The sequence below is a fragment of the Populus alba genome, chromosome 10 (assembly GCF_005239225.2).
Source record: "Populus alba chromosome 10, ASM523922v2, whole genome shotgun sequence".
NCBI classification, from domain to species: domain Eukaryota; kingdom Viridiplantae; phylum Streptophyta; class Magnoliopsida; order Malpighiales; family Salicaceae; genus Populus; species Populus alba.
In genome coordinates, this window is record NC_133293.1 from 20,037,753 (window position 1) to 20,062,205 (window position 24,453).

General features: G+C 37.6%; 4 protein-coding genes across 7 annotated transcripts; 1 reads left to right on the forward strand and 3 right to left on the reverse strand.

Annotated features, from left to right (window-relative positions):
• Positions 1 to 1,257: 1,257 nt before the first annotated feature.
• On the reverse strand, positions 1,258 to 7,453 carry LOC118059974 (patatin-like protein 6). The gene is made up of 4 exons (XM_073411969.1): positions 6,940 to 7,453; positions 5,327 to 6,853; positions 3,486 to 3,802; positions 1,258 to 1,655 (listed from the first exon to the last, which is right to left on the reverse strand). Exons 2-3 carry the CDS (start codon positions 6,455 to 6,457, stop codon positions 3,533 to 3,535), a joined length of 1,401 nt encoding a protein of 466 aa, XP_073268070.1. The 5' UTR covers positions 6,458 to 6,853; positions 6,940 to 7,453; the 3' UTR covers positions 1,258 to 1,655; positions 3,486 to 3,532.
• Positions 7,454 to 11,850: 4,397 nt separating this feature from the next.
• On the forward strand, positions 11,851 to 14,802 carry LOC118059975 (uncharacterized). 3 transcript variants are annotated; one of them, XR_012170944.1, is made up of 8 exons: positions 11,851 to 12,078; positions 12,166 to 12,388; positions 12,570 to 12,960; positions 13,156 to 13,293; positions 13,375 to 13,531; positions 13,664 to 13,817; positions 13,910 to 14,064; positions 14,265 to 14,406. XR_012170944.1 is itself a non-coding variant. In XM_035073043.2 (8 exons), exons 1-8 carry the CDS (start codon positions 11,954 to 11,956, stop codon positions 14,457 to 14,459), a joined length of 1,515 nt encoding a protein of 504 aa, XP_034928934.1. In that variant the 5' UTR covers positions 11,862 to 11,953; the 3' UTR covers positions 14,460 to 14,802. The 3 variants fall into 3 exon arrangements, 2 of the variants coding, with proteins under 2 accessions (XP_034928934.1, XP_034928933.1); XM_035073043.2 differs by having other exon boundaries at positions 11,862 to 12,078; positions 13,933 to 14,064; positions 14,265 to 14,802; XM_035073042.2 differs by having other exon boundaries at positions 11,864 to 12,078; positions 13,924 to 14,064; positions 14,265 to 14,802.
• A 994-nt stretch (positions 14,803 to 15,796) lies between these two features.
• Positions 15,797 to 18,099, reverse strand: LOC118059976 (V-type proton ATPase subunit G 1). Of its 2 annotated transcripts, none has more exons than XM_035073044.2 (4): positions 17,936 to 18,099; positions 17,156 to 17,268; positions 16,448 to 16,548; positions 15,797 to 16,083 (listed from the first exon to the last, which is right to left on the reverse strand). In XM_035073044.2, the coding sequence occupies exons 2-4, from the start codon at positions 17,241 to 17,243 to the stop codon at positions 15,940 to 15,942; spliced, it is 333 nt and encodes a 110-aa protein (XP_034928935.1). In that variant the 5' UTR covers positions 17,244 to 17,268; positions 17,936 to 18,099; the 3' UTR covers positions 15,797 to 15,939. The 2 variants fall into 2 exon arrangements, with proteins under 2 accessions (XP_034928935.1, XP_034928936.1); XM_035073045.2 differs by having other exon boundaries at positions 17,156 to 17,263; positions 17,936 to 18,061.
• Positions 18,100 to 19,992: 1,893 nt separating this feature from the next.
• On the reverse strand, positions 19,993 to 24,310 carry LOC118059978 (uncharacterized). Its single transcript, XM_035073046.2, has 4 exons — positions 21,318 to 24,310; positions 20,889 to 21,015; positions 20,647 to 20,748; positions 19,993 to 20,438 (listed from the first exon to the last, which is right to left on the reverse strand). The coding sequence occupies exons 1-4, from the start codon at positions 24,011 to 24,013 to the stop codon at positions 20,373 to 20,375; spliced, it is 2,991 nt and encodes a 996-aa protein (XP_034928937.1). The 5' UTR covers positions 24,014 to 24,310; the 3' UTR covers positions 19,993 to 20,372.
• Between the last annotated feature and the right edge of the window lie 143 nt (positions 24,311 to 24,453).

The following is a 24,453-nucleotide window of genomic DNA, read 5'->3' on the forward strand; positions in this document are numbered from 1 at the left end:
AAAGAGCTGGGCTTTACTAGATGTGTAATCCGCGTCTCGTACGTCTCTCACATATATTAGTGGCTAAAACAGTAAGATCATGGTGTGATGCATGGAATCTGGTCGGTCACGAGCCCATGATCTATCCTCGAGAAAACCAAGTATGGCGGATCAATTTGTCTAATCGAGCCCTGCGTTCTTCTTTAATTTCTTGTTGTTGATTTGATGATCGTACGTCGCCAATTGAAAGTTGGATTAGACATCACATATCACCATTATTATTTCTACAGCGAAAAGGGTTAGTTAGGGCTAGCATTTCTTTAATTCTTCTAAGCTAGTGAAATGGATGGTTAAAAGAATAGAAGAGACATGAACTCGACTCGACTCGACAAACCCTCTCCTAAGATAATTGTTTATTAGCAATGATGACGACGTGGTTCAATGATATCATGCGCAAATTCACGCCATGAAATAGAAACTTGCTGCCTTAATTTTATATGGCAATTGGTAAGGAGTATACGGCACTGCTCGTATTATCTTCAAACATGAAAGAAAGAAGAAACAGTTTTTTTTTTTTTTAATGATTTTATATGATTTTGATAAGTTAATGTTAAGAATAAAATTTAAAAAATAAAAGTTCTTGTATTATTTTGATATATTCCATAAAAAATATTCAATATATATCCATCTCTACCATCATTATCCGAATAATCATTTGATAATAGTAAGTGAGGCCCATGAAGAAGCTAAAGGGAGCTAATTTTACTAAACTCAACCAGGAAGAATACAAACATCACCACCAACAACCATCCATGATCCCAACCGAAATTCACATGAGAGAAATCAACAGAGGGCCCCAGTAATGCTATTTACTTTTTACCCCTTCAAAATATTTGACTAATCAATTCACTCTGCAGTTTTAAAAAAATCTTAAATGGAAAATATTATAATTTATAATTTTTTTTAAAATTACAATTGCAAGAACTACCACTCTGTCATCCACACATGAAATATAAACTTTTTTTACATTTCTCCACGCACAGGAGATGTGGTTGGTTTGGGGAGAACAACTACTTGTCACTCTCAAATCTATTCCTCACCGCTACAAACTATTTGAAAAAAAGAAGAAAAAAAAAGGGTGAAAAGGGACCAAAGCTCAGTAAAGAACTCTGGCCTGTAATAATTAAAAAAGAAGAAGAGGGACTTGGCTATATATCAGGGGTTCAGTGCAGGTAGCCCACCATGAACCCCACACTCAAGTTTCTTGAGAGTTGAGTCTGATTGAGAAAATAAATAAATAAATAAAGGAAATATACAAACAGAGTCTTCCCACCCAAAAATCTTAATTGACATTAAAAGATTCACACCTGATACTTGGTTTGACCTTCAAAAGCTTAGCTGATACTTGCTTTCTCTTCTTTGTTTCTCTTCTTTCTCGGTTCCTTGCCATGTAGAAAGGTGGAGTGGACACCACCATGTCCATCACCTGGCAGGCAAAGAATCCCACTAAGATCTTCTACCCTCTCTCTGTGTTCTTCTTCTTGTCCTTTTTCACTCAATCCCCTCACCTCCTCTTCTTCTCTTGCTGTCTTCGTGACTTTCAAAAGTAAAAGCTGCTATATTACCTTTTCCCTCCTCCTCCCCTTTCCTTTTTGTTCCTTGAATATATTTTCCGCCTGCATTTCAGAGCGCAAACTCACTGTTAACAATAAATGAAATGCTACACGTAAAAAGATACCAACAAGAAGCACAAAGCTCAAAATCTCATGGTCAAATGCCAATTCTTTTGACCATGCATGCCCTCTGAAACATTTGAACAACTCAAAAGGTATAATATCACAAAACAATGCAGTACTGAGGTTGAAAAATTAAGGCCAAATTATCAAAATGTGAAATCAAATCTGAGGCACATCATACCAACAACTAGACGTGGATCTAATGGCCTAATCTCCTTCTTTAATCATTTTCCCCCTATCGTACTCACCTGGTAAATGTAATAATATTGAAATCACATGATTAAGCTCACCAAGAATTTTGAAAGCAATTTTGAATGCAATCGGTCCCCCACATTGCACACAAACCATTCCATACAGTGGTGACATGAATTTAAGGGTTGCTAGCTGTTACCGGAGAGAATTTAACGGCAGGAGAGCTCCCCTTATTTACACGATTGAATAATAACGGTCCATGAAGTATTGCAGTACTGAGCAATTACATGAATAGCCACAGCTATATGCAGACCGTAAGCACTTAATCCAGATTTTAGCATCGGCCCAGTGTTGACGTCTACTGGAATCATTGAATTTACTGTCCTATATTATATTGATAATCAAAGCAGAGACATTTTCAGAATACAATTGAAAAGGACAAAGGAAAACCCAAATGATTACACCTGCCTCAAATCTCAATGACAATATTAAAAATGTTATGTGTTCATGATGTTATAGAAAACAGTTCACGCATAAAAGCATCACCTTTGATGTCCTAAATGCAAAAGTTTCAAACTTCCAAGGAAAATAATGGCAACAGTTCCCCTCTCTACATCACTCCTAGGACCCAATAACATTAATGAACTTTGAAGGCAATAAAAAGACACGACAGCATTGCCAACATTTACTGGTAGAACTCATGTTCTTCCATAAATATAGCAAAAAGAACGGCATTTGGTTTATAGGCTAAAGGTCTTGGGGCGAGGACAAGGAATTCAGCTTTGTCCTGATAGTGAATTGAAATATAATAAAAGGGAATTCTTTTTGGGGTACAGCGGAAATACCTCCAGGCACCCATCAATGACCCAGAAGCTGGAACAATAAAGTTGTTCAATAAAATGACTGGGGTGTCCCTAATCTATCACAAGAACCGGTGTCGGTCGACCGACAACAATTGGGAATGGCTTCCCCACATCACCAATTTGCGTAGTTCTTACATCTGCTAACTTTTATGTTCAACAAGAACAACCGGTTGTTATATGTTTGTTTGGTTTTTCGTATCAGATAATGAAAATCACAAGGTGAGCCTACGAGTTCACTAAATGACAATTCTAGCTATCACCACCTTCTTTTTACGTCCATTTGTTGGAGACATCACAATTTGTACACAGCAAAAGCTTACTGTAATAAGAAGATGCATGGGCTAAATGTGTAAGCTTAATTTACTCCAAATGTAAAAGGGAGTGTTCATTTTCGGGTAGGTGCAATTGGCTTCTATGGACAGTGACATTTCAAGGCTGGAAAGGCAAAATCAGATTTGAAGTAATGATCAAAACATTGAAATACAAACCCAGAAGTTCTCAATCTACAACTAGTTTTGAAAGCTTTAGATAAAAAAAAAGTAGTTTGAACCCCTCTAAAGTCTCCCCCCTGCAGAGTACTGTGAGTGTCCCCACTTGATCATGTTCATTCAAAGCAGGGTCCAGTAAGATGCTATAAATCTGAGAGAAATAGCATAAAGCTGGATTTATGATTATAAATCTATTATATAGTAAGGAACGGAAAGAAAAAGCTTACCTTTCCTTTTTTGTTTGATTTTGGTTCTTGACACTGCTGAGAATAGTCTAGGTTGTTTTGGTGGCAGCTTGCTTGAAAGCAACAGTGGGAGCAATTCTGCAGCTCCTCCTCTGATGCTCTAACACAAGCTGTTCAGCAAACCAATCAAGTTTCTCAAAATTGCTTTGCTCCCCGATCCTCTTGCCACCAAACAGCACGGATTCTACATTTTTCTGCTTCAACATTTCCTCTGCTATTCCAATCAGCATCTTTACATTGTTAGGACTGGGGTCTGTGTCCACAGTAGGTCCACATCTTCCTAGATTGGACCCATTTGCCTGTCACACCAGAATTAATATGATCAGGAGATTAAACATATTCTCGTAATAAAGGTAAAGAACCACAGGTGTCAGATAACTTAATCCGTGCAGCTATTCAGAGAATTGAAATTAAATTATTGCGTTGTAATCCAACTACTATAAGAAACTAGCGAATCAGCCAAAAGCCCCCCAAAAAGAATGGCCCCATTGACGCCGGCCCCTCAAATAATTAATTAAAACTGTACGAATAAGGGCATTCACTGCTCATATCTCTCTCTCCATATTAGCAATCTCACCATAGAAGGGAATGCAGAACTCAGTGGTCACGAGGCTATAACAGTCTAAGATTCCTTGTCTAAGCTTTTTTTTCTTTTATATAAATTTCAGTACAGTTTAAACTTTAGGTTATCCCCTACCTAAGAAGATGCCTTCAGGTTTATGAGGACGGTACCTCACAAGCAAAGCCGGTAAATTATGCATTCAAGTGGTTCGAGCCATCTTTAACGCATAATATCGAGAATATTCAATTCAACAGGAGATCACCGATTCGATCTGATCCGAGAATGCTTTTTACCATAAAAAAACTACACAAGACACAGCCTAGTTTCTACTCCTGATCCTCTGTATCCACTTTTTATGGAAACATTGCCTAATAATCTTGCCCTTTTCAAATTCCTAACTATCAGCCCAACGGGCTACTTCAATTAATGTTGAACCTTAATTAAAAAGACATTCTCGTATACAAAAATGAAAGGAACACAGAGATCACGCATGCATTCAGAAGTAAGGATCCCTCGTTGCTATCTATGTAGGTGACTAACACAAAGGCAGTGCAAGGGCATCAAAGATCTATACATGTCCTTGCATCTGACAGCAGACAAAGCCAAAGCATTACCATAAGTGATCCTCGTAGGTGACTACGGCTCTAGGAAATATATAACAAAGTAAAATCATGGTGGATGACATTTTTATGACCACTCATTTTATAGAAAGTCCAGTCTCCGGCTCTCCAGCCATTTTCCATCTACTTATTGCAAGAAGAAAAACCCACAAACTCTTCATCAAGGAATGGTTTAACCAGATTTCCAGAACACAACACCAACGAATCCAAGGTCTCGAGTCAAACCAAAACCCAACATTTGGCTTGGTCATAGAAAACAAGAAAAAACAGAGGCCAAACCCACCCATCATGTGCAAGTCACCAGCACAGGTACCCATATGCTCCCATAATTCCATGGGGCACTTGAATTTATGGTCTCCCGGGCACACCCCCTTACATGTTGGCTAACCATAAGCCACAGGACACAGCGTGCCAACGACCCCATTAGGCCATTACACATGCAAAGTGCAAACAGCACATTCAATTGCAAAAACCCAAAACCCAGCTAAATATGCACAAAAATTGTATACGAGTGAACAAGACACGCCCAGGTTAACCATTTCCAGCCTGGCTAGGACTGTCTTGTACATTGAAATCAAGCAAAATAAAAACCATATCCAAGTTGCATAAAAAGATTAAAGATAGCGATGCCATTACCATACCTGAATTCTTACATAGTTACTGCTCCTACACTGACCAAATGCCATGGCCACTGCCTGGTCCACTGAATCAGCCGAACCATCACCTGAGATTCGAGCCATCGGTCGAGCCCACTGCTTGGCCCTCCAATTCTTAACCTGCTCATATTCATAACTAACCTCAAGAATCTGACCAGTCCCTAAGGACAACACCAACAAATCCTCGACTCCTCTAACAAAAGGAAATTCCTGCTTGTTATGCAGCACGTGAGTAATAGCTGCTGCGGCCGGGTTACTCATGGCTAAACCACCATCAACTGCCAAACACCTGGTCTGACCGTCAATGGACCCCATTAAAACCGGGTCAAACAAACCCGGTTCAGCTGATGTTGCCCGACAAACCTCCCAAAGCCGGAAATCAAAACTATCCGTTTCCAATGCATCCGCTCTTGAAAACAAAAACGGCGCCGTGCTGGAAAGATCATAGCAAGGAATCAAAACCGGCTTTAAAGTATCTTTCAAAGTCAAATTCCGGCCCTTGTCACTAAAAGTCTCCTTCATGGCCTTCTCTAAACCGGCTGTAGCAGCTGATGAACCGGTTGCGCCACCTCTGAAAAACCGCTTGAAAAACCCACCATTTCCATTTCCGTGACTGTAAAATTTCTTGCCCTGATCAGCTAAGAACTTCCAAGTCTCTTCAGCTTTCATAATCGGACGGCTATGATCTTTGGTGCCGAAAAGCATAGCCGTGAAGATTCCGCCAATTCCAGTTCCGGCTGCAACATCAAAATAATCAGCAATCCTGGCGTCAGGATTGCCTGATTTCACTTTCAACGCGTTTTCAAGATAAGCCAATGCTTTCCCTGAAATAATCCCTTTTAGACTGCTACCACCATCAATAGACAATATGCAGATTTTGCCTCTTTGATTCTTGATCGCAGACAGCCCGTTGCTGTTGTTTTCTGTAAGAACCGAGGGATTCTGTGACTCGGGTTTTGCTTCAATTGTTTCAGGAGAGACCTGTTTAGGAATCCAGAGTTTCTGATCGTCATATCCGAAGAGAAACTTGCTTTCAAGAATTGAAAAGATTTCGTAGCTGAGTTTGTCAGTGTCTATACTGGGTTCTTGCATTTCTGAAGATTGATTGTACTCCATGAGAGAAAAGGAAGAGATAAAAAAGAAAACTGTGAAGGTTGTTCCTATGGAGCGAACGTTTTTCTTGCTTGTTTCTCGTGAGGAGGAAGAATTTTATAGCTAAATGATAATAAATTCTTTCCTTGCTGCCAACCCCCACACACTTCGCTGCAGTTTCTTTTTATCTTAATTTGGCTATACAAAGAGTTTTTTTACCTTGGTATTAACGCCTCCATAAATTTGTTTCCAAATTTTGATTTTGTTGCTGAACAATGCAAAGACTTGTGTTGATTTGAAGACAAGAAGCTTTACAGGAAACTTCCAAAAATATGAAAAGAAGGCCCAACCGAACCAGTCCCTTCAAAGCAGCACCCAAAACCAGACTTTCACTTCAGTTCAGCCTCGCAACCAATCATACTTCACAGGAGAAGAAGTAAAAAACAAATCAAAAGAGCAGAAACAAGAAACAAGAAACGCTCTCTTCTAGGAGGAAAAAAAAAAACCTTTTTCCCAATCCCCTGCTCTCTCTGGCACTCACTATCTTTCCCCTTTCCCTCTCTCTGTGTGTAGTGGACGTGGTATCTTTTACCAGAGCACGCTAAAGCTGGAGTGGTAGAAATAGCAGTACCTAGGATAGAAGCATAAAAAGATTAACCAGCCAACCAGCAAAAGAACAAACGATTAGCTAGCTAACACTCAAAACAAAACACAAAAGAAACCAAGGAGAGGTATTGGTGTTTATAGGAAGAGGAGAGGAGGCAAGAACCACAGCAGTTACAGAGCATGTCTGTTTATGGCTTTTAAAACCACGATAACATTTTTCAACACGGTCACTCCTTCCCTCTCTCCTCTCTCCTAATCTCTATAGTATGTGGGCACCTCACCTACATAAAATAGGTATCGACCTCTACCATTTTAACCTCGTTAACCGGCTTGCCTCCGTTCTTTCTTTATCCTGTAATACCGATTGATACTAGCCTCTTTTTATCAAGAACAAGATGACCCAGTTAAAGAAAAATTAATACGCCTCCTCTTAATTTCTTCAAGTATTATTTCAAATTATTTTTACTTTGAATAATTGCATCAAAGAATCCAAGCATGACACCATTTTTTAGATTATGATTTGACTATTTTTATAGTATATTTAAATTAAAATAATTTATCATACTTGATCTCTTGTTAATGGAAAAACACTCTTAAACATATTACTAAACACAATTTTAATTACGTTAATTATTTTTCCCCGATCAAGAGTGAAGAATAGGAGTCGATTTTGGGGTAAGAAAAATGACAATGCTAAAACAAAGAGAAAAGGAGAGATTGGTTGTACAAATTGTACTTGAATGTGGGGTCATTTCTTGTTCTTGATTTAAAGGGTCTAGATTTCGTTGGCGCTCTGAGCCCGTGATCAATGGTCAAGCTGATCACCAACAAAAACTGATGAGTTGTTTTTATTTTTTATTTTTTTTCCGATTTCTCCTCCCGCCCCACTTGTCCTTACGCGGAGGGCAGGAGCCACCCCCGTCGGCTAAAGAATGGAGCCGCACTAACACTTTGCAAGACAAATTTTTGGCTAGGGTGTTTTTTTTTCTTTCTTTCTTTCTAAATTCAGATTTTAGAATCAAATATTCGTTAGAATTGAATAATTTTTTTCTAGATATATTAAGTTTTTGTAAAGTATATGTTCTTAAAAATTATCTAAAATTAAAATAATTTTCTGAGCTGATTTAAATATATAAATCTTTGTCCCAAAAATTAATGTTAATACAAAAACTCTTATCCTGGTTCCCGTTATTCAGATACAGTTTATTTTTTGTATTTGAATTTGTTTTTAATTATTTTTTATTTAAAAATATATTAAATTAATATTTTTTTATTAGAAATTATTTAAAAAAAACAATACCGAACACACATCGGGACCAAGAGTATTAAATGCTGATATAAATTTGACTGTTTAAGCGCAACAGGATTTGACGAGTCTTCCATTTACGAAAATACATGCTAACCTCTTTTTTTTTTTTTTTTGGTGGTAATTGCTATCGACGAGTCTTCTATGGCCGGAAGCATAGTCATTAGATCCGGTTGAATTTAAAATTTAGGATTTTAGATTTTGATCAGGCATCACTTAGATAAAATTAAAATAATATTATTTTAATTAAAAATCAATGAACGTGTTGTAATTGAATTTTTAACTATATCTTATTGAGTCAATCAGGATCGCTTTATCAATCTATCAGTCAGCTGTGTCATTTCATTTTTTTTTTTTAGAAGCCAATGTTTGGGAGTGCTTTTTAAAAGCGCTTCTGAAAAATTTGAAATATTTTTTTTTTTTAAATTAATATGTTTTTGATGTTTTTAAATTATTTTGATGTGCTAATCTCAAAAATAATTTAAAAAAAAAAAAAATTATTATTAATATATTTTTTTAAATAAAAAATATTTTAAAATGCAACAATAACTATACTTCCAAACATATATTAATCTGATTCAGTTCTAGTTTTGAATCAACCCGCGCTGCCAAGTTTAAAAAACTATGGAGACAAGTGAAGGGAAGCTTTTATTTGTTTGGTAATTGACATTACGAGACTTACAAGGGCAAAAATGGGTTCCACTATGTGAACGTGCTGACGGCAAATGTGTGGTCGCTATCAGGTTATTGCCGCGGCTGGAAGGTAGGGGGAGTGGTAGCTGTAATTTGGATGCCATAGTTAAAATAGCAAATTTGAGAAGTCCAGGCTATGAAATCATGGCTAAGTAAATGTACTTTCTTTTTTTAGTCATTAAAATACCAAATTTATCTTGAACTACGAAAAAAAAAAAATTTAACCCAGTTTTTCTCCGACATTAGACAATTATTCCAAGAAGAGTTGCCTAGATTAGTAAATCTAATGATTAATAACTATAACATAACTCGTAACAGTGACTAATACGGAGAGCTGCACTCTTCAAATTGTTTAAAAATAAATTTAGTTGTAATTAATGTTAAAATACCATGTTTTTGGATTGTTTTTATTTTTTATTATTTTTGAATTATTTTGAAGTTCTATATCTAAAATATATTTTTTAAAATAAAAAATATTATTTAAATATATTTTTAAAAATAATATCTCTTACCTACCTATAGACTTCAAGCAGATCACAAACAGAGAATGAAGGGGGAAAAAATACAAATTGTTTAGAATTATCTAGTCTTCCGGTCAAGAAAGACTAGTCAATGGTCATGACGTGGGGGCCTATTCATATGGATGAAAATGGTTGAAATTGTCAAATATTCGAATCAAATCCTCAAAAGCACATTAATTACTCTGTCCGTTTGGGTTTTCAAGGCTAAGATAAGATAAAATAAAAAATTACATTTCCATGTTCCCTTGTTTATTTATTTATTTATTTATTTATGGGATTCCAATGTTCGATTCATGTCAGTCGAGGCTCCCGATTACTTTTCCACGCTCCTTTACACCGTGCTGCGGCGTCCAAACACACATGTGCAGCCATGTAGAAGAGTCGCATCGAGTTTCATAAATCCCAGATTACTACATTAAAAATGTCATGTAAATGAAGCAGTGACGCTTGAAAAGGGAAGATGGAATGCTGCCCTTTGCCGATTTTCTTGGAGCCCATCAACTCGTAATGAATATTGTAGTTGGGTCGGCACTGAGTTGATGGAAACACCCCCTTTCTTTTTTTTGTGTGGTTCTTATCCACTAATCTCTACAATTTCTTGATAAAACAAGTGACTGACAAGCCAATTACATCATGTCTTGTTGATTGTTTAGTATATAAAAAGGGTTTATTGAGTTTTGATAATGATATTGTAAATATATATTAGCATTATTTGAAATTATATTTTTTAAAAATATAAATTTGTTTTTAATTAAAATTATAATTTTTAAATCATTTTATCAATATCAATTATTTTGATATTTTTCTAAATAAAAAATACTTTAAACCACAACTATTACTATATTCTTAAATATATTCCTGTAAATCTCAACCATGCTCCACTGTACATGAGCTTGCGGGCAATCATTAAGCCGTTTACTACAGTTTTTCAATAAAATCTTAATTTCTCCAAACCTTACAAGTTCCCTCCGATCCAATTCCGTCTTGGATTCAAGAAGATTTAGAGGGTCTCTTTCGTTATCTTTCCATGGCTGTTCTCTTGGTTGTGAGTTCACTTTCACTAGCTTTTTGGACACGAAAAGGGTTGTGTAGGAAAATCATCGCCACTCACATTGGTATCTCTCTCCACATCTCCTCTCATAGCGAATTAGTGATAGTGAGACCCTAATCCATGAGATTATAGAATTTTTTTACTGAAGCACTCACTCCACTAATCACGGTGAAGATCATATTAAGGCCCACTAAACTTCCTATTAAGCGTTCATCCCAAATCACACGCAGCAAGGACAATAATTACAGGAGAGAATTTCCTCGGACTTAATTATACCTCCAACATTCCAAAGTCATTCCCATACTTAGTAAATTCTTGCTTCATCAACCCACTTTGTGTTTTTTTTTTTTTTTCCTTCATTAAATTTTTAAAGGAATCACAACAAAACACAAACAATAGATGCGAGCAGGGGATGGGCTTGCAGTGACTGGATGTCTACAGAGGACAGCAGAACAAGCCATTGAAGTGTGTTGTGTATAGCAAGAGCAAGAACCTGTCTTGGCTTCTGTACAACAACTCACTTGTGTTGCCTCGTGGTGGTTTTGTCACTTCTCATCAAGTTGATATCCCGTACCTCCATAACTCTGTGGTCCTCGTCACATTTATCTTTTAACCCCTTCTCTATTTACCTTCCTATGTCACAATCCATCCTACTGGTTGCTGACCTTTTGATTCCATGTTTACTGGATCCTGGTGTCCAAAGGTTTTGAATAAAGGGTTCCTCCCATTTTCGACCACTGAATCAAATCGTTGATAATCCATGACTAGGTAGTAGTGTATAAAAACTGTAATCTCAAGAGAACATTTTGCATTCCATCCCTTGTTTCAACTCTCGATTTCTTGTGGTTAAATGGGCCCAATTTCTTGTGGTTAAAGTAGGCCGGAAAAAGAAAATGGCTTCAATGAAGGCTGATTATTTGTGGTTAAAGGGGCCCGGTTTTATCCCGTCCGGGCACATCTAAGAATATGGTCCATATGCTGCAGCACCCTGGCGTGGTCCAAAAATCTCCGCAGGTTACAGCGAGGACTCATGGGCTTTTAGCTGAGCTCTTTTTGCTAGAAAAATGGAGAAGGTCCTTGATTAAACAGACCCTTTTCACGTTATTGGCCTGGAATCGTGGATTTTACATGCACATCTGAGTTCCAACTCGTCATTTTTTTTTTTTTGGAATGAAGTTGTTGTTGGGAAATGAAAAGCAATTTTCAAGCACTCGGATCACTCATTGTTGCAAAATATCCCGTGGACGATCAGTCATTTTCTAACATGGTCCCCTTCCAAGATATATGGAGGGCACTTGCATTCATGGTCCATTCATTTCCATAGCTCCTCTTTCCTTTGTCACATGGATACACAGTGCATGCCTTCATCTTCTTCCTTGCACTCCAAAAGTCACAAAAATGTCACTGTGATTCCACCATTGATTAGAAGGCAACAAAAGAACACCACAGCTTTCTTCAAGTACAGGATGTATGAAGGAATTCCCTTCTCTGATTCTTTCTGAAACTTCTCTTTGTATTGATGCATAAATTTAACCATCAGTTTCTTTTCTTCCAGCCGCGGCTATCTTGCCTTTGCCTGCAGATGGAAGCAAGAGCGACGGGAAATTACAACTCAAAGGCCTTTAGTAATGAAGGCAAAGAAAGCTCCTGTAGAATTAAGTGAGGAGCCTGCTAAAGTAACTGAGAAGAAAGGAACTGTTGCTGGTGCTGTTGCTCTTATTATAGGTACCAGTATTGGTTCTGGGATGCTTGCTCTGCCACAGAAAGCTTCTCCTGCAGTAAAGATTTCCCTTACCCTTTCTCTCTCTCCTCCACTCACATATTCAAGCTTTCAACGCAGCTGTGATTAACAGACACTTATGATATTCCCATGATTATTTACAATCATGCTAAAGACTGCCATTTCAGAAATGATCCCATTCGTTATGATTAATTAATGTATCAAAACCTTCATTTCAGGGAGTCATTCCAAGTTCAATATGCATGATAGTATGTTGGGGTTTTCTCCTAATTGAAGCACTTTTGCTTGTTGAGATCAATGTGGGTTTGAGGAGGAAGCAAGGGAAAAATGAAGATGAGGGTGAACTAGAGGTCATATCTATTAGGACTATGGCTCAAGAGACCCTAGGAGACTGGGGTGGAACCTTGGCTACCATTACCTATGTCTTCTTGGGTTACACCTCCATGATTGCCTATAGTTCCAAGTCTGGAGAGATCCTTTTTCATTTGGTAAATCTTCCAGAATCAGTTTCATCCTGCCTCTTCACTACTATATTCACTGTGCTAGTTTCCGTTGGTGGGACTCAAGCAACTGATCAAGTCAATCAATGGCTTACTGCTTCCATGATAGGTATACGATGATTTTGTTGTTAAAATCATGCTAAGAAATGCAATAAAATGCCTCCACACTATTCCACTTATTTGGACAGCTTCCCCTATTCCTCTTGGAAACGTTGTGTTACTTTTGCATCAGTAACATGTTACCGGGCTAGTTACTTCAATGGCTACATATGAATCCTAACATCGAGGAGGGAATAATGCACAGGTTTGCTACTAGCGATTGAGGTGATAGCTGTTGCTTTCGGAGGGTGGTCAGGATTGGAGGGAAGTGGTGACTGGGGAAAAGTTCCTGCTACAATTCCTGTGATGATTTTTGCTTTAGTGTATCATGATCTAGCACCTGGTAAATAGATTTTTCTCCAAAATATGTACTTTTTTTATCAACAGAAAGCCTCCTCGTTTACGCTATTCAATATCCCTGCAGTTCTCTGTGCTTATTTGGGTGGTGACCTTAAGCGACTAAGGACTTCAGTTTTGCTGGGCAGCATTGTTCCTTTGCTGGCATTGCTTGTTTGGGATGCAATTGCACTTGGCCTTTCTGCCCAGGCTGATCAAGTTGTTGATCCAGTTTTGCTTATGAGGTAATTAGACTGCATATTATATTAAGCCTTGGGATGCTCAGTAATTTTCTAGTTAAAGTAATTCATAATTTAGCAACAAATAAACAAATGATGAGATTAATTAATATCTATGATGCACGGTCCTTGCATCAGTGAGAGATGGAGTGGGGTTTCATATATGTTAGAGGCCTTCTCACTTCTTGCAGTAGCAACATCATTGATTGGCACTCTCCTTGGCTTCTTGGAGTTCTTGAAGGAGCAACTGAAGAACCTCTATAGGGTTTCGAAAGCAACACGAACATTACAGGTAACATTTTTTTTCCCCTTTTCTAATTCTGCCTCATAGTGATTATTTATCAGCACAAGTTCTCCTATCCATAACATTAATAGTATCATTAGCGCAAAATGCAAAGATATTACAGGAACCAATTGGGCTGGGTGAATGGTGGGAAAGGAATAAAATCACCTTCACGGCAAAGGCAATGGCAGTTGCTCCGACGCTAGTTGTCTCAACCATTGTTCCAGATGGATTCTCTGCCGCCACAGACATCGCTGTAAGTCCCTACAAGGATGCAAAGCAAAGGCACACATGAAACTAAAAGGATTTTAAGAAGAAACACCTAAAAACAACTAGCTTTTAGCGCATTCCGTTAAAAAAGGAATGCTAACGCATGTTTTGGATCAGAGCACACAGATCAATAGTAAAACCTAGAGAACCGATCTTTCTGATCGCTGACTCTTCAATGTGGAACAGGGAGGCTACTGCATGACAATTCTCTATGGAGTTCTCCCACCGGCAATGGCGTGGGCAATGTATAACAGGGAACGAGAGGACAGTAGTCAAAATGAGCTATCAAGAGTAAGGCCTGCTCTTCTTGGGGTGGGCATCTTAGCAAGTGGGATAGTGGTGGAGCAAATCTTGCAGGATTTCTCAGCATTGCACCATTAACAAGGACAGCCAAAATCATTCCACTCCAAATATGAATTGTAAATGGTTATGGGGGTTTGACCTTGACAGAAGCCTCGTACTCTACCCACATTTCTATGCTCCACTATGTGTTTGTCTGAGGAAAGGGGATCGAAATCAGACAAGTCTTGAGTTAAAGGAGTTCCTTTTTTATTCATTATAAATTTCCACCAAATTTGGAGGAAAGCAAGGGAATAAAAAAATATACAAAATTTCCCAAAATGTATCTTTTTCTTTTAAAAAAAAAACTCTAGCTTTACAAGTATTGTGTCCACGCATTGTTGCTGCGGATAAGTCTATAAAATTGTTTTAACAATTCACTCAATTTTAAAATTTAAGTGAATGGAATAAAAATGCAATCAATATTAAATATTGAAAATTTTTAATTAATATGTATTTTGTAGTATTTAACATCATATTAGTATTTTATATTTGAGTTTAAATATACCATGCATATGAACATGTTTAGTTTTTATCAATAAACAAAAAGGATGGAATTAACTATTTATTTTTTTTTAAAAATCAAATTAGAAGACTAGATAATAATCAGTCTATATTGAAAGGATATTTAATTTTAGTTAATGAATTCATGTAAAAATATATAAAATAACTAATAAAAAATTAATTTGATTAAATAATAAATAATGAAAAAAATAAGGGGTGGGAAGATGCTGGCCAGGGCGGGGCACGGGCCATGCCCACCATTCGGGCCCAAGAGGCGACAAAGCCCACACATCTGGGTTGGACACTTGCAGCCCAACCATTAAAAGAAACAGATGCAGACGATGCGAACGCATTGCTGCCTCTACAACTTCCACCTCTGCATATCCAAACAATGAAAAAACTTAATTCCCCCCTCCTTCAACTAAAAAGAAAATTTAATATCACTTTTTTTATTTGAAAAGAACGACGTAGTTTTATGCCAAAATAACTAAAAACAATGCGGTTTCAATCCATTTAACCACAGCTAAAACAATATTATTTGAAGTTTTTTATAATATTTTTTTTCTTTTTAATACCCTATCTCTTCTTGTGCAAGTATAATATAGTAAAAAAAATATGTGAAATTACTTGGTTTTATTTCCATTCTCATCTTTTAAATACCCTTATTTCCCCTACACCCATAGACATTATGTTTATGCAAATAGCCTACATCCTGATCTTAGCGGATAGAAGCAATGGAGTTGGGAGAAATCACCACAAAATCAACAATGATTTTGGAACTCAAGATTTTACTTGTTAAAAAAAAATTGTTTTTTCGATGATATGGAAAGGGATAATTTATTTCACAAGAGATTTAATTGTTGCATAAAGTAACATAATCAAACAATACAAGTCATAAACATATTAGACAAGTGAACAAAAGCATTCTCACCAAGCTGGAATTCCAACCTTCAAGTTCAAAAAGTACATGCAAAAGAGAGTATTTGAACACCTCTGTCTACTTAGGCCAAGTAAGATCCTAGTTTTTCACAGTTGTAACATGCTTCAGAAGCATCTGTACAACATCATGGGAGATCCTTGCGGCTTCTTTCTTCAGGTGACCAATCTTTGCCTCAGTTTCTTGCTCCAACCGCTTCACATTAGCACCAGAGTCACCGCTGCTCTGTTTGATGTTCACATAAGGAGGTTCAAGTCAGCTCTTGAATGATACAACAACGTGCTCAAATCAGATCATGGATTGACTTAAGTTTCACTTTAGTAAATGACGAGAAATTATGGGAGTAAGAATGACCAAGTTTGGCCAAACTCTTTAGAATGCCTGAAATGACATTCAAGGAAAGAGGAGAACAAGTACGGGATATGCAATGCCGGAGAAGTATCATACGTTGCTAGGAATGCATGATGGATTTATCACACATACACACATATAAGTAGCAAAGGTGACTAGCAAATAAATTAATATTTCCTAATTCATAATGTTCTCATATGAATGAATTAACAGGAATTTTTCCCTTTTGTGTTCTTACCTCAGCAAGCTTCCTCTGAAATTCAGATTCCATTTGAGCACGAAATTCAGCAATCTCCTTGCCAGCCTCTTCTTTGGCTTGTTTCAGTCTAGCCATTTTTTCTGGACAAAAAGAAACAGATGCGTGTAAGAATCAAGATCTGCACCAATGCAGTGATTGATTACATCATAAATGCAATTAACAAGGTGTGAAAGTTACTTCCAGGGTACAAAAATTTAAGCTTTACCATATCACATTCCAAAACAACTAACATAAGCTTCAATTCAACGTTTGAGCGGCAAGTCCAATTTTAAATTTTCCTATAAACCATGTTATGCAGATCTAAGTTGCAGAGGAGCACAGGAAACACAGAGGAAAACAGAAGCCCAACCTCTCCGCTCCTTGTTTGGTTGGAAGGAGAGAAAAACCTGGGACTAGGTAAGTCCATTCCTTCCCCCTACTCATCTGTCCTATGTCCCTCCACCCAAACAAACACAATATGCAATCTAGGACTAGGTAAGTCTCATCCGAACAACCTGGGAAAAAAGCATCATAGATACACATAAAATAATGTAATTTTTTAGCCAATTCTATCTAGTGCCCTTTGTACAAGGATGTGAAAAGAACACAAATACCAGGATTTTCACAAGCAAAGGGATGACAAGTAATTTAAAGAGAAAGAGATGTATTTCTACTACCAAAAGCATAAAGAAGGGAGGACGTGTTTACCATTTCTAGCAGCATTGACAATATGCTGAGCTTCTTGCTCTGCAGCAAGTAAGAGTTGAATTCCATTCTGACCCCTGTTGGCTTCCATGCTTCGTGAAATCTCCAACGCTGTACTGCAATAAAAAGACGATGAGAGCACCTTAAATTAGCACCTGATGCTCCTTGCAGTAAAATATCAATTGGCTTCTTCAAGTAACAAAGTGGATTTTGATTTGCGTCAAAACAAAAGACAAAAGACAATCCATTTTCTAAATAAAAAAATATTCATACTAAATTACTCAGTGCTCACAATCCTCAAGAAGATCAATAAGTACATGCAAAATCTAACCATCCTATTGTATCTTTATCTTTATAGATAGCAACCAGTGCTCAAAATCCAAAATTCCCAGAAACCAATCACTACCCTTTAAATAAAAAGATAAAAAGCTCCCATCTTATCGAAAAATCTCACTGATCCAACACATCCCCTACTCTTAACAATCAAGATCCACACAAATGACTATGAATTCAATCTCGATTACAAAGAGTAAACTAGACACACTAGCAACCAAGCAAACTCCTACCAATTCCAGCAAACGAACCATAAAAAAAACCAACTAAGATTTTTCACGTAAGAAACCATTTCCAAGATTTAACCATTCAAGAAAATGAGATCAAGAAAAATTTGGCGAGTAAAAGATCCAGGCGCAAACGGTGCAGTGTGATCTGGGAATACATGGAGGGATGTTGCCAGAGAAGTAGCAGAAAATCTAGAAACATGACCAGGAAGAAATCAATTACCTGAGGAACCGGTACTTTTTTTTCTTTTTTTTCCTTTCTGGTCAAGAGATTTTCTTTCTAACACATATCTTCGACAGGTGTTAGAAACTTATGCCATTATTTGGCAAGTTAAAAGTAATTTTTTAAAAATTTTATTTTCAACACAAAATAATTTTAAAAAAATAAAAAAATAAATTTAAAATAAAAAATAAATTTAAACTTTCTAAAAAAACACAACTACACCACAACAATAAACACTTCCTCACCTTAGTCCTATGCTGTAGTCTCTATTCATTGAGTTTTAAAAAAATTAAAATTCAAAAAAATTCAAAAATTCAAAAAAAAAAACAGTTGTTTTTGTTCATCGACTCATAAGGATTGTTTTTTTAAAAAAATAATAATAATAAAAACAAAAGAAGAAAAACATGGACGCTGTTAGAAAAGAAAAGGGCTCGAAGGGGTAAATCAAGAGCTGGAAGCAGGCTTGGACCTCTGATCACTCCTTCTCTACCAAAACAGAGAAGAGAAATGGAAGCGGGCTTGGACCTCTGATTTGCTCTGTGAAGCAGTAAGATCTTTCCTCTCCTCTTGCCACCTTTGTCGATCTTCATCGTATTTAGCTTGAGCTTCCTTTAGTTCATTTTCATCAACCTACTAATGAAACCATTACCTTGTTCCTTCTGTCAGCCTGATCAACATTTTGACCAAGATTCTTCCTCTTTATTGAATCCCACATGGAAGAAAACAAAAATGCATGGTTTGCAAACAGAAACGGCAATGAACCCACCTGCAAAAAATGTGTAATGACATGGGATGTCTAAAAAATACATGAATCAGCAGACTGGCATAGGCTAAAAGCTCGTCCATATAGCAACGGTCCCAGGGCATCTTGTCTCCAAATGAGGGTAGTTTCTAATAGGCTCCTCGTATAATTTATTTTTTGAGGATAGACACAACAATGTTGCTAATTTCCGTCAACTTGTGCGCGGTAGTGATAGGCAGACTGCCATTGCTACTGTGATCCCGAGTCAACCCTATAGAAAGTAATCCAAGTCTATTGTTTGAGCATCATCCTAGTTTTTAAAACTTTTTTGTCTTTTCAAACAAGAGAAGTCTATTGTTTGAGCAGAAACAGCTAAATTCAAACTGATACATTCCACGAAAATCATAATTGAGGTTTACTCGGAGTTCATCCGGGTTTTAAAACTATACCAAAAACTTCTTTCTCATGTTATTCATTGAAACTTCAAATGCCATCCAAGTCTTCACCTCAATCGCAATGGCATTGCTCCATCGTATCAAAGTTCTCCATGGCAATCTTTTTAAAATTTAAGAAGTCGAAGTAAGAGGACCTGGACTTTTGACAGTTGAACAACATCAAAGGTCAAAACAAGGAATCCAATGACACATTCTTAAAAGAACCTGGTCCTTTCAAGATAATGATTGTCCATACGAACTCCATCGACAAAAAAGTACGAACTGGGAAATGCTAGAATATTATACTTCTCGGCCAACATTGTTTCCACAGTAGCATCCACCTTGGCAAGTATTGCCTCACCCTTGATCATGGTTGCTGCAGCTGTATACTCGGGGGCCAGAAGCTTGCTCTAGTAGCACCATGGCGTATAGAAATCCACCATCAAATGCCAATTCTTGTTAACGAAATCACTAAAATTCTTGTCACCCAAGATTACCACATCTTGTCGTCAGTAAGTGGTGGCTTTCGCAGATTTTTGTTGTTAAAAGTTTTCAGACTCTCAAAATCTTGATTGGTGGTTAGTATTGCCCCATGAAGAATTGGTTTATCCTCAAGAAGGGAAAGAGCTTTTGCAATATCTTCATTGTGAAGTGTAAGCCGAAAGACAGTGGAGAGAAATAGAAGAGTAGTTGTTGTAAACATTTTTTAGAAATAATCTGACACACAAAACATCACGCAGACTGGGGAGGATCCTTGTATTGGCCAGAGGAAAACTGTTGATTCTGTTGTCCTATGGAACAGATCTCGCACTCCGATAAACAGGATGCACAACTTTTTAAAGCCATTTTGTCGGACAATGCAATCACTTTGCTGCAGATCATTAAGGGCAGTCAACTTTATAAAGAGTGACGACATTTTCCAAAATAAGTACCTTCACCTTGAGTAGGAGAATCACGTGAAGGAGTAAGGGACTACTATAACTATCAGAAACTTGAACAGGTTCCTGCGTTCTTATTATCTTGAATGCAAATTGATTTCACAGTTCAATAAATACATCTCCAATACTGTCTTGGGATGTGATTTTGATACCATGTAATTTGTCAGCATGCCTCCTCATAATGAATTCTGAAACGCTCTTGCCTCTAGTTTCATATCAACATTATCTTTTGTTTGAGCATTTTCTGATGTTTGATTCACCTCCTAGATAAACCGATTTAGTGGGATGCCAAGGATTTCTTCACGGACATGGAGATCCTGATGTCACTTGCCAGAAGCACGAGCGGCCCCAATTAATTCTACCTCGATCATTTTCAAAATATCCGAGACCTGCACAAAACATAGAAGAAACACTTGTACCAATCAAAACAATGGTGTGTCAAGGAAATTAGATAGCATAATTAGAGTGACAGTGAGCAGGGGAAACTTTCAGATGTAAGGGTGTAATGTTTTTGTATGAAAAAGAACTTTTGCAATACAATATAGGCATGACAGACCTGCATCATATAGAAGATTAAGAAAATAGGCCATGCCTTACCTCAGAATACTGTTGCAACGCTGGCGCATGGTGATACAGTGTCCTGTATATCTTGTCAAGCAGGCTTAAAAGTACATCCACTTGATCACCTAACAGATCCACCTATTCAATCATATGGAGAAAGACATATAACTCTTAATGAAACCAATGTAACATTTCCAGGAAGAACTTTAATTTTATGCGAACTTCCACAGAATGAAGTCCATTTGGTAAAAAAAGAGAACAAATAATGAGCTCAAAACCTCAGTTTCAGCCCTTCTGAGATTCTCGCATCTCCTTAGAAAAGCCTTTTTATAAAGCAAATCCTCTCTCCTTTGCAAGGAAACAAGTTCAACGAGTGGATTCAGATAATGAGTTGCTTCCTCCACCCTGTAAGAAACAGCGAACAACTTTCTTAGCAACGAATATAACTTACTCACTACATCATACATAATAAACATTTTTGCCATTTTATTTTGGAAAACAAACACAAGAAAGCTAATGAAACAAGCATGATCAGAAGCAATGGCAAGGAATCCGGGTGCATCTCTATCAGCTTATAAGATGGTAATCGCAATTTAGATAAATTCTCCCTCGGTATATTTCAAGCAATATCATAGGTGAAGAAGGATAAGAGTTTGTGAAAATAACGCATTAGAGAACGGGGGAGAGCTAATGGAAAATTGAGGTACCTTAAAATGTTCAGCACTAATTTCTTTTCCACTATTCGCTTAAAGTCCATTAATACTTGAGAAAATTCCAGGATAGGTGTAAAATCAGAGTTAGATAGGTTTACTTTGACCTCGTCATCAAATCTTTCTGTATCTTCAACAGCAACACCTAAACTTGATCTTAACTCTCTCAGTAGTCCTTTACTCATAGCTACCTGCTCCAAAGCTTTCTTAACTTCGCTACAAACTGAAATTGAAGTGCTATCTATCTCAGTCAACAATTCCCTCGTGTGCTGAGATTTGTTCAGTTCTTCATGTTTCAGTGCCACAACGTGAAGGGGTGTTTTGTATTCCTTCATTGCAGGACTTGCTTGGCGTTTCAAATTTTCGAATTTAATATGCTCTGGCTGTGAATCTTGTTTTTGAACCAAATGCTCCTCTTTACCAATGTCTTGACTTATATGTAACTTGTCAGCAGAGGTGAAATCTTCCAATATTCTGAACCGATCCTGGGCTGTAGTTTCCCCAGAAATGGTACGAGTTTCTGCCATTGCCTCCACAACAATTAATATGAAAATTTCTTCTCTGAGGAGGATTTCATAATCATAGGAGTCTATCTCTGCCTTCCATTCCTTGGACATTTCTTTAAGGAAAACCATAAAGACATCCTCCTTCACTGAATATTCTACGTCCTCGAAAAAACTATTACCCTGTGCAACACAATCCACACTATTCCCAGGATAATTCAACTCTTTGAATTTGCTCACTATGCGAGTGCTTGCCATGTCTCTGATGGTCTCTTCAAAGGCAATCCGATCAATATCTTCCTTAACTATGCTTTCACCGTCACACCGTTCTACAGCCTCATTCCATTCCTTGAAATTTTCTGTGAACAAGGTTGACAATATTTCCTCCCTTGTTGTTCCCTCTAAAGCATGTTCTTGAAAACAATTCCTTTCAGCTCTGGCATCCCGGCACTCAGTTAACACGGAGTCGAGAGTACAGCAACAATCCTTCAGTGCCTCTCTGGAGACAAGATAAAACATCTCCTCTGTAATCTGATCTTCAATCTTATCACCTTGCATTTTCTCATCGCACTCGTTGACAATTTCCTTCAAAATATGTTCATATATACCTTCTCTTACCAGGATCGCAATGTCATAACTACGTAACTCAGCGCAGCATTCATGTACTAAGCCTTCCAAAAGAGTAATGTAAGTGTCTTCTACTATCACATTTTGCAAATTTGTATCTTCTTTCTCCATTTCCAGCTTTCTTATTACATTATGCAGTTTCTCATTTGCATCATGAGAAATTGAGATGCTATTCAACTTCTCCAAAGCGTCAGTGCCATGATCTTTCATATCAAAATGATACAGCATCTTCGTTGAAGAAGTTTCGTCGTGATCTTCACCTCCATGGTAGCCAAAAGATGCATCAAGGTTTTCCCTCCAGTCGAGTAAATTTCCCAGTTTTGCAGTAACATCTCGGAATCTTTGTCTTGGACTAACAGGGCCCTTTTCTGATCTCCTATAGCATGTACACCCTTTTTCCTTGAGAATTTCTAGTTTCTGTAATTTAAGCTCTTCACTTTTTCTCCTGATGATTGTTTCATGACTCTTTATCATCTTAGAAACGTAGTGCGCGCTGTCTTCTTCAGAATCCTCTACGTTCAGCTGCTTCATCTGGTCTATTGTTCCAACTCTTACAGTGAAATCGTCAGGGGTATAAGAAATGTCCCCTTCTGATGAAAACTTCCCTTTCATTTTCGTAGAAATCCTGCTCTCGCGACTGCTGTGGGAGATGCTAAGAGGCTCTAGTTCGTCTTGCAAGCATGTTATCTCTTTCATCAAATCCGCCAAATGCTTGCTCAAGCCTATGGAAACTTGCTTCTGCCACCTCCTTACTTCTGCTGTGAAATTCTCCTGGATATCCCCCATGAAACCTTTGATCAGGATAACTATTACAGCTTTCTCAATTGTCCACCCTAACTGTTGCTCAGTCGGCTCCAACTCCGACAAGAAAATGGCATTCTGCATCTTTTCAAAAGCAAGACCCATGGTTTCTTTTAAGATGTCCATGTCTGAGCTCATCTGCTCAACCCTCAAGCTTTCAAAACCATGATATCTCCTCTTATCAATATTTTCATCTTCAGGGTCAAGTTGCTGTTTGATATTCCACACCTGCTGATCTACTGAATCCTTCAGCTCAGAAAATCCTTCATCTCTATTCCCATCGCCACTTACCAGATTGCCAAGAACCTGCTCCTCAATGACATCGGTCTTTGTTCTCTCAAGCTCCAGATTGGCACGTAAAGATTCCAATTCTCTTTCTTTGAGTTCCAATTCATGCCTGAGCTTCATTTCATTTTCTAACCTCTCAGTTAACTCTCTATCCTTTTCTGCGATGGCCAGCTCAGTTTCTATAAGCCGGCCTTCAAGACGGTCTCTGATTTCTGCCAAGTCCCCTAAAGCTTCTTCATCACTGCTTTCAAGACTGCTGTCAGCTTCTTCAAGAACAAACTTCAGACACCCTTCCAACTGCATCACTGCCAACTCGTAAAACTTTGATATCTCATGTAAACGTGCAATAACTCCTTCCTTGGAGTGGACTCTTTCATGTGCCTTGTCCATTCTAGAGTGCAGCATAGACATGATAGTGGAATCTGTTATGGAGGATTTAACCTTACCACCCATCCTACTGAATACCTCATCCATTTTTCGAGTTGCAAGCAATGAGCAAAGAGAGATGCCAAACTCTAAAATGAGAGAAAGGAATATCCTCCCTCTGTCTCCCCCACTTTTTTGCCCTAAAAAGAGGATGATCCAACTGAATTTCCGTGATCTTACAAGGTCCACATCGATCTATTCCTCCTCCTCCTCCTCCTCCTCACTTGTCACTCAAAGCAGCTTGGTAAGGAATGGAAAATTGGGTTGCTTAGTCCTATTATTTCTTTTGTATTATTTGCAAAATGATTGGCCAACCCACTGCAACGAACCAAAAAGGGCTGATGTTGGTGTATTTCATTCAAATCATAGTGCTTTGCATGAATGCAAAGAGTAAACATTACAAACCTAAATCACCTTCCGGTTGCAACCCAATTAAAATCCGAGACAGTACGTACTCATTTTAATTTATCAAAACAATTTTTCTAGAA

Coding starts and splice junctions, on each gene's coding strand:
- LOC118059974 (XM_073411969.1), bottom strand. CDS start 6,457: ATGGAGTACAATCAATCTTCAGAAATGCAAGAACCCAGTATAGACACT. Junction 3,803..5,326: donor GTAACTATGTAAGAATTCAG/GTATGGTAATGG, acceptor CTGGTGTGACAG/GCAAATGGGTCCAATCTAGG.
- LOC118059975 (XM_035073042.2), top strand. CDS start 11,954: ATGGATACACAGTGCATGCCTTCATCTTCTTCCTTGCACTCCAAAAGT. Junction 12,079..12,165: donor GCTTTCTTCAAGTACAGGAT/GTATGAAGGAAT, acceptor CTTTTCTTCCAG/CCGCGGCTATCTTGCCTTTG. Junction 13,532..13,663: donor GATCCAGTTTTGCTTATGAG/GTAATTAGACTG, acceptor TCCTTGCATCAG/TGAGAGATGGAGTGGGGTTT.
- LOC118059976 (XM_035073044.2), bottom strand. CDS start 17,243: ATGGAAGCCAACAGGGGTCAGAATGGAATTCAACTCTTACTTGCTGCA. Junction 16,549..17,155: donor TGTCAATGCTGCTAGAAATG/GTAAACACGTCC, acceptor CTTTTTGTCCAG/AAAAAATGGCTAGACTGAAA. Junction 16,084..16,447: donor TTCAGAGGAAGCTTGCTGAG/GTAAGAACACAA, acceptor AACATCAAACAG/AGCAGCGGTGACTCTGGTGC.
- LOC118059978 (XM_035073046.2), bottom strand. CDS start 24,013: ATGGATGAGGTATTCAGTAGGATGGGTGGTAAGGTTAAATCCTCCATA. Junction 20,749..20,888: donor TCAGAAGGGCTGAAACTGAG/GTTTTGAGCTCA, acceptor ATGATTGAATAG/GTGGATCTGTTAGGTGATCA. Junction 20,439..20,646: donor CGTTGCAACAGTATTCTGAG/GTAAGGCATGGC, acceptor TGTTTTGTGCAG/GTCTCGGATATTTTGAAAAT.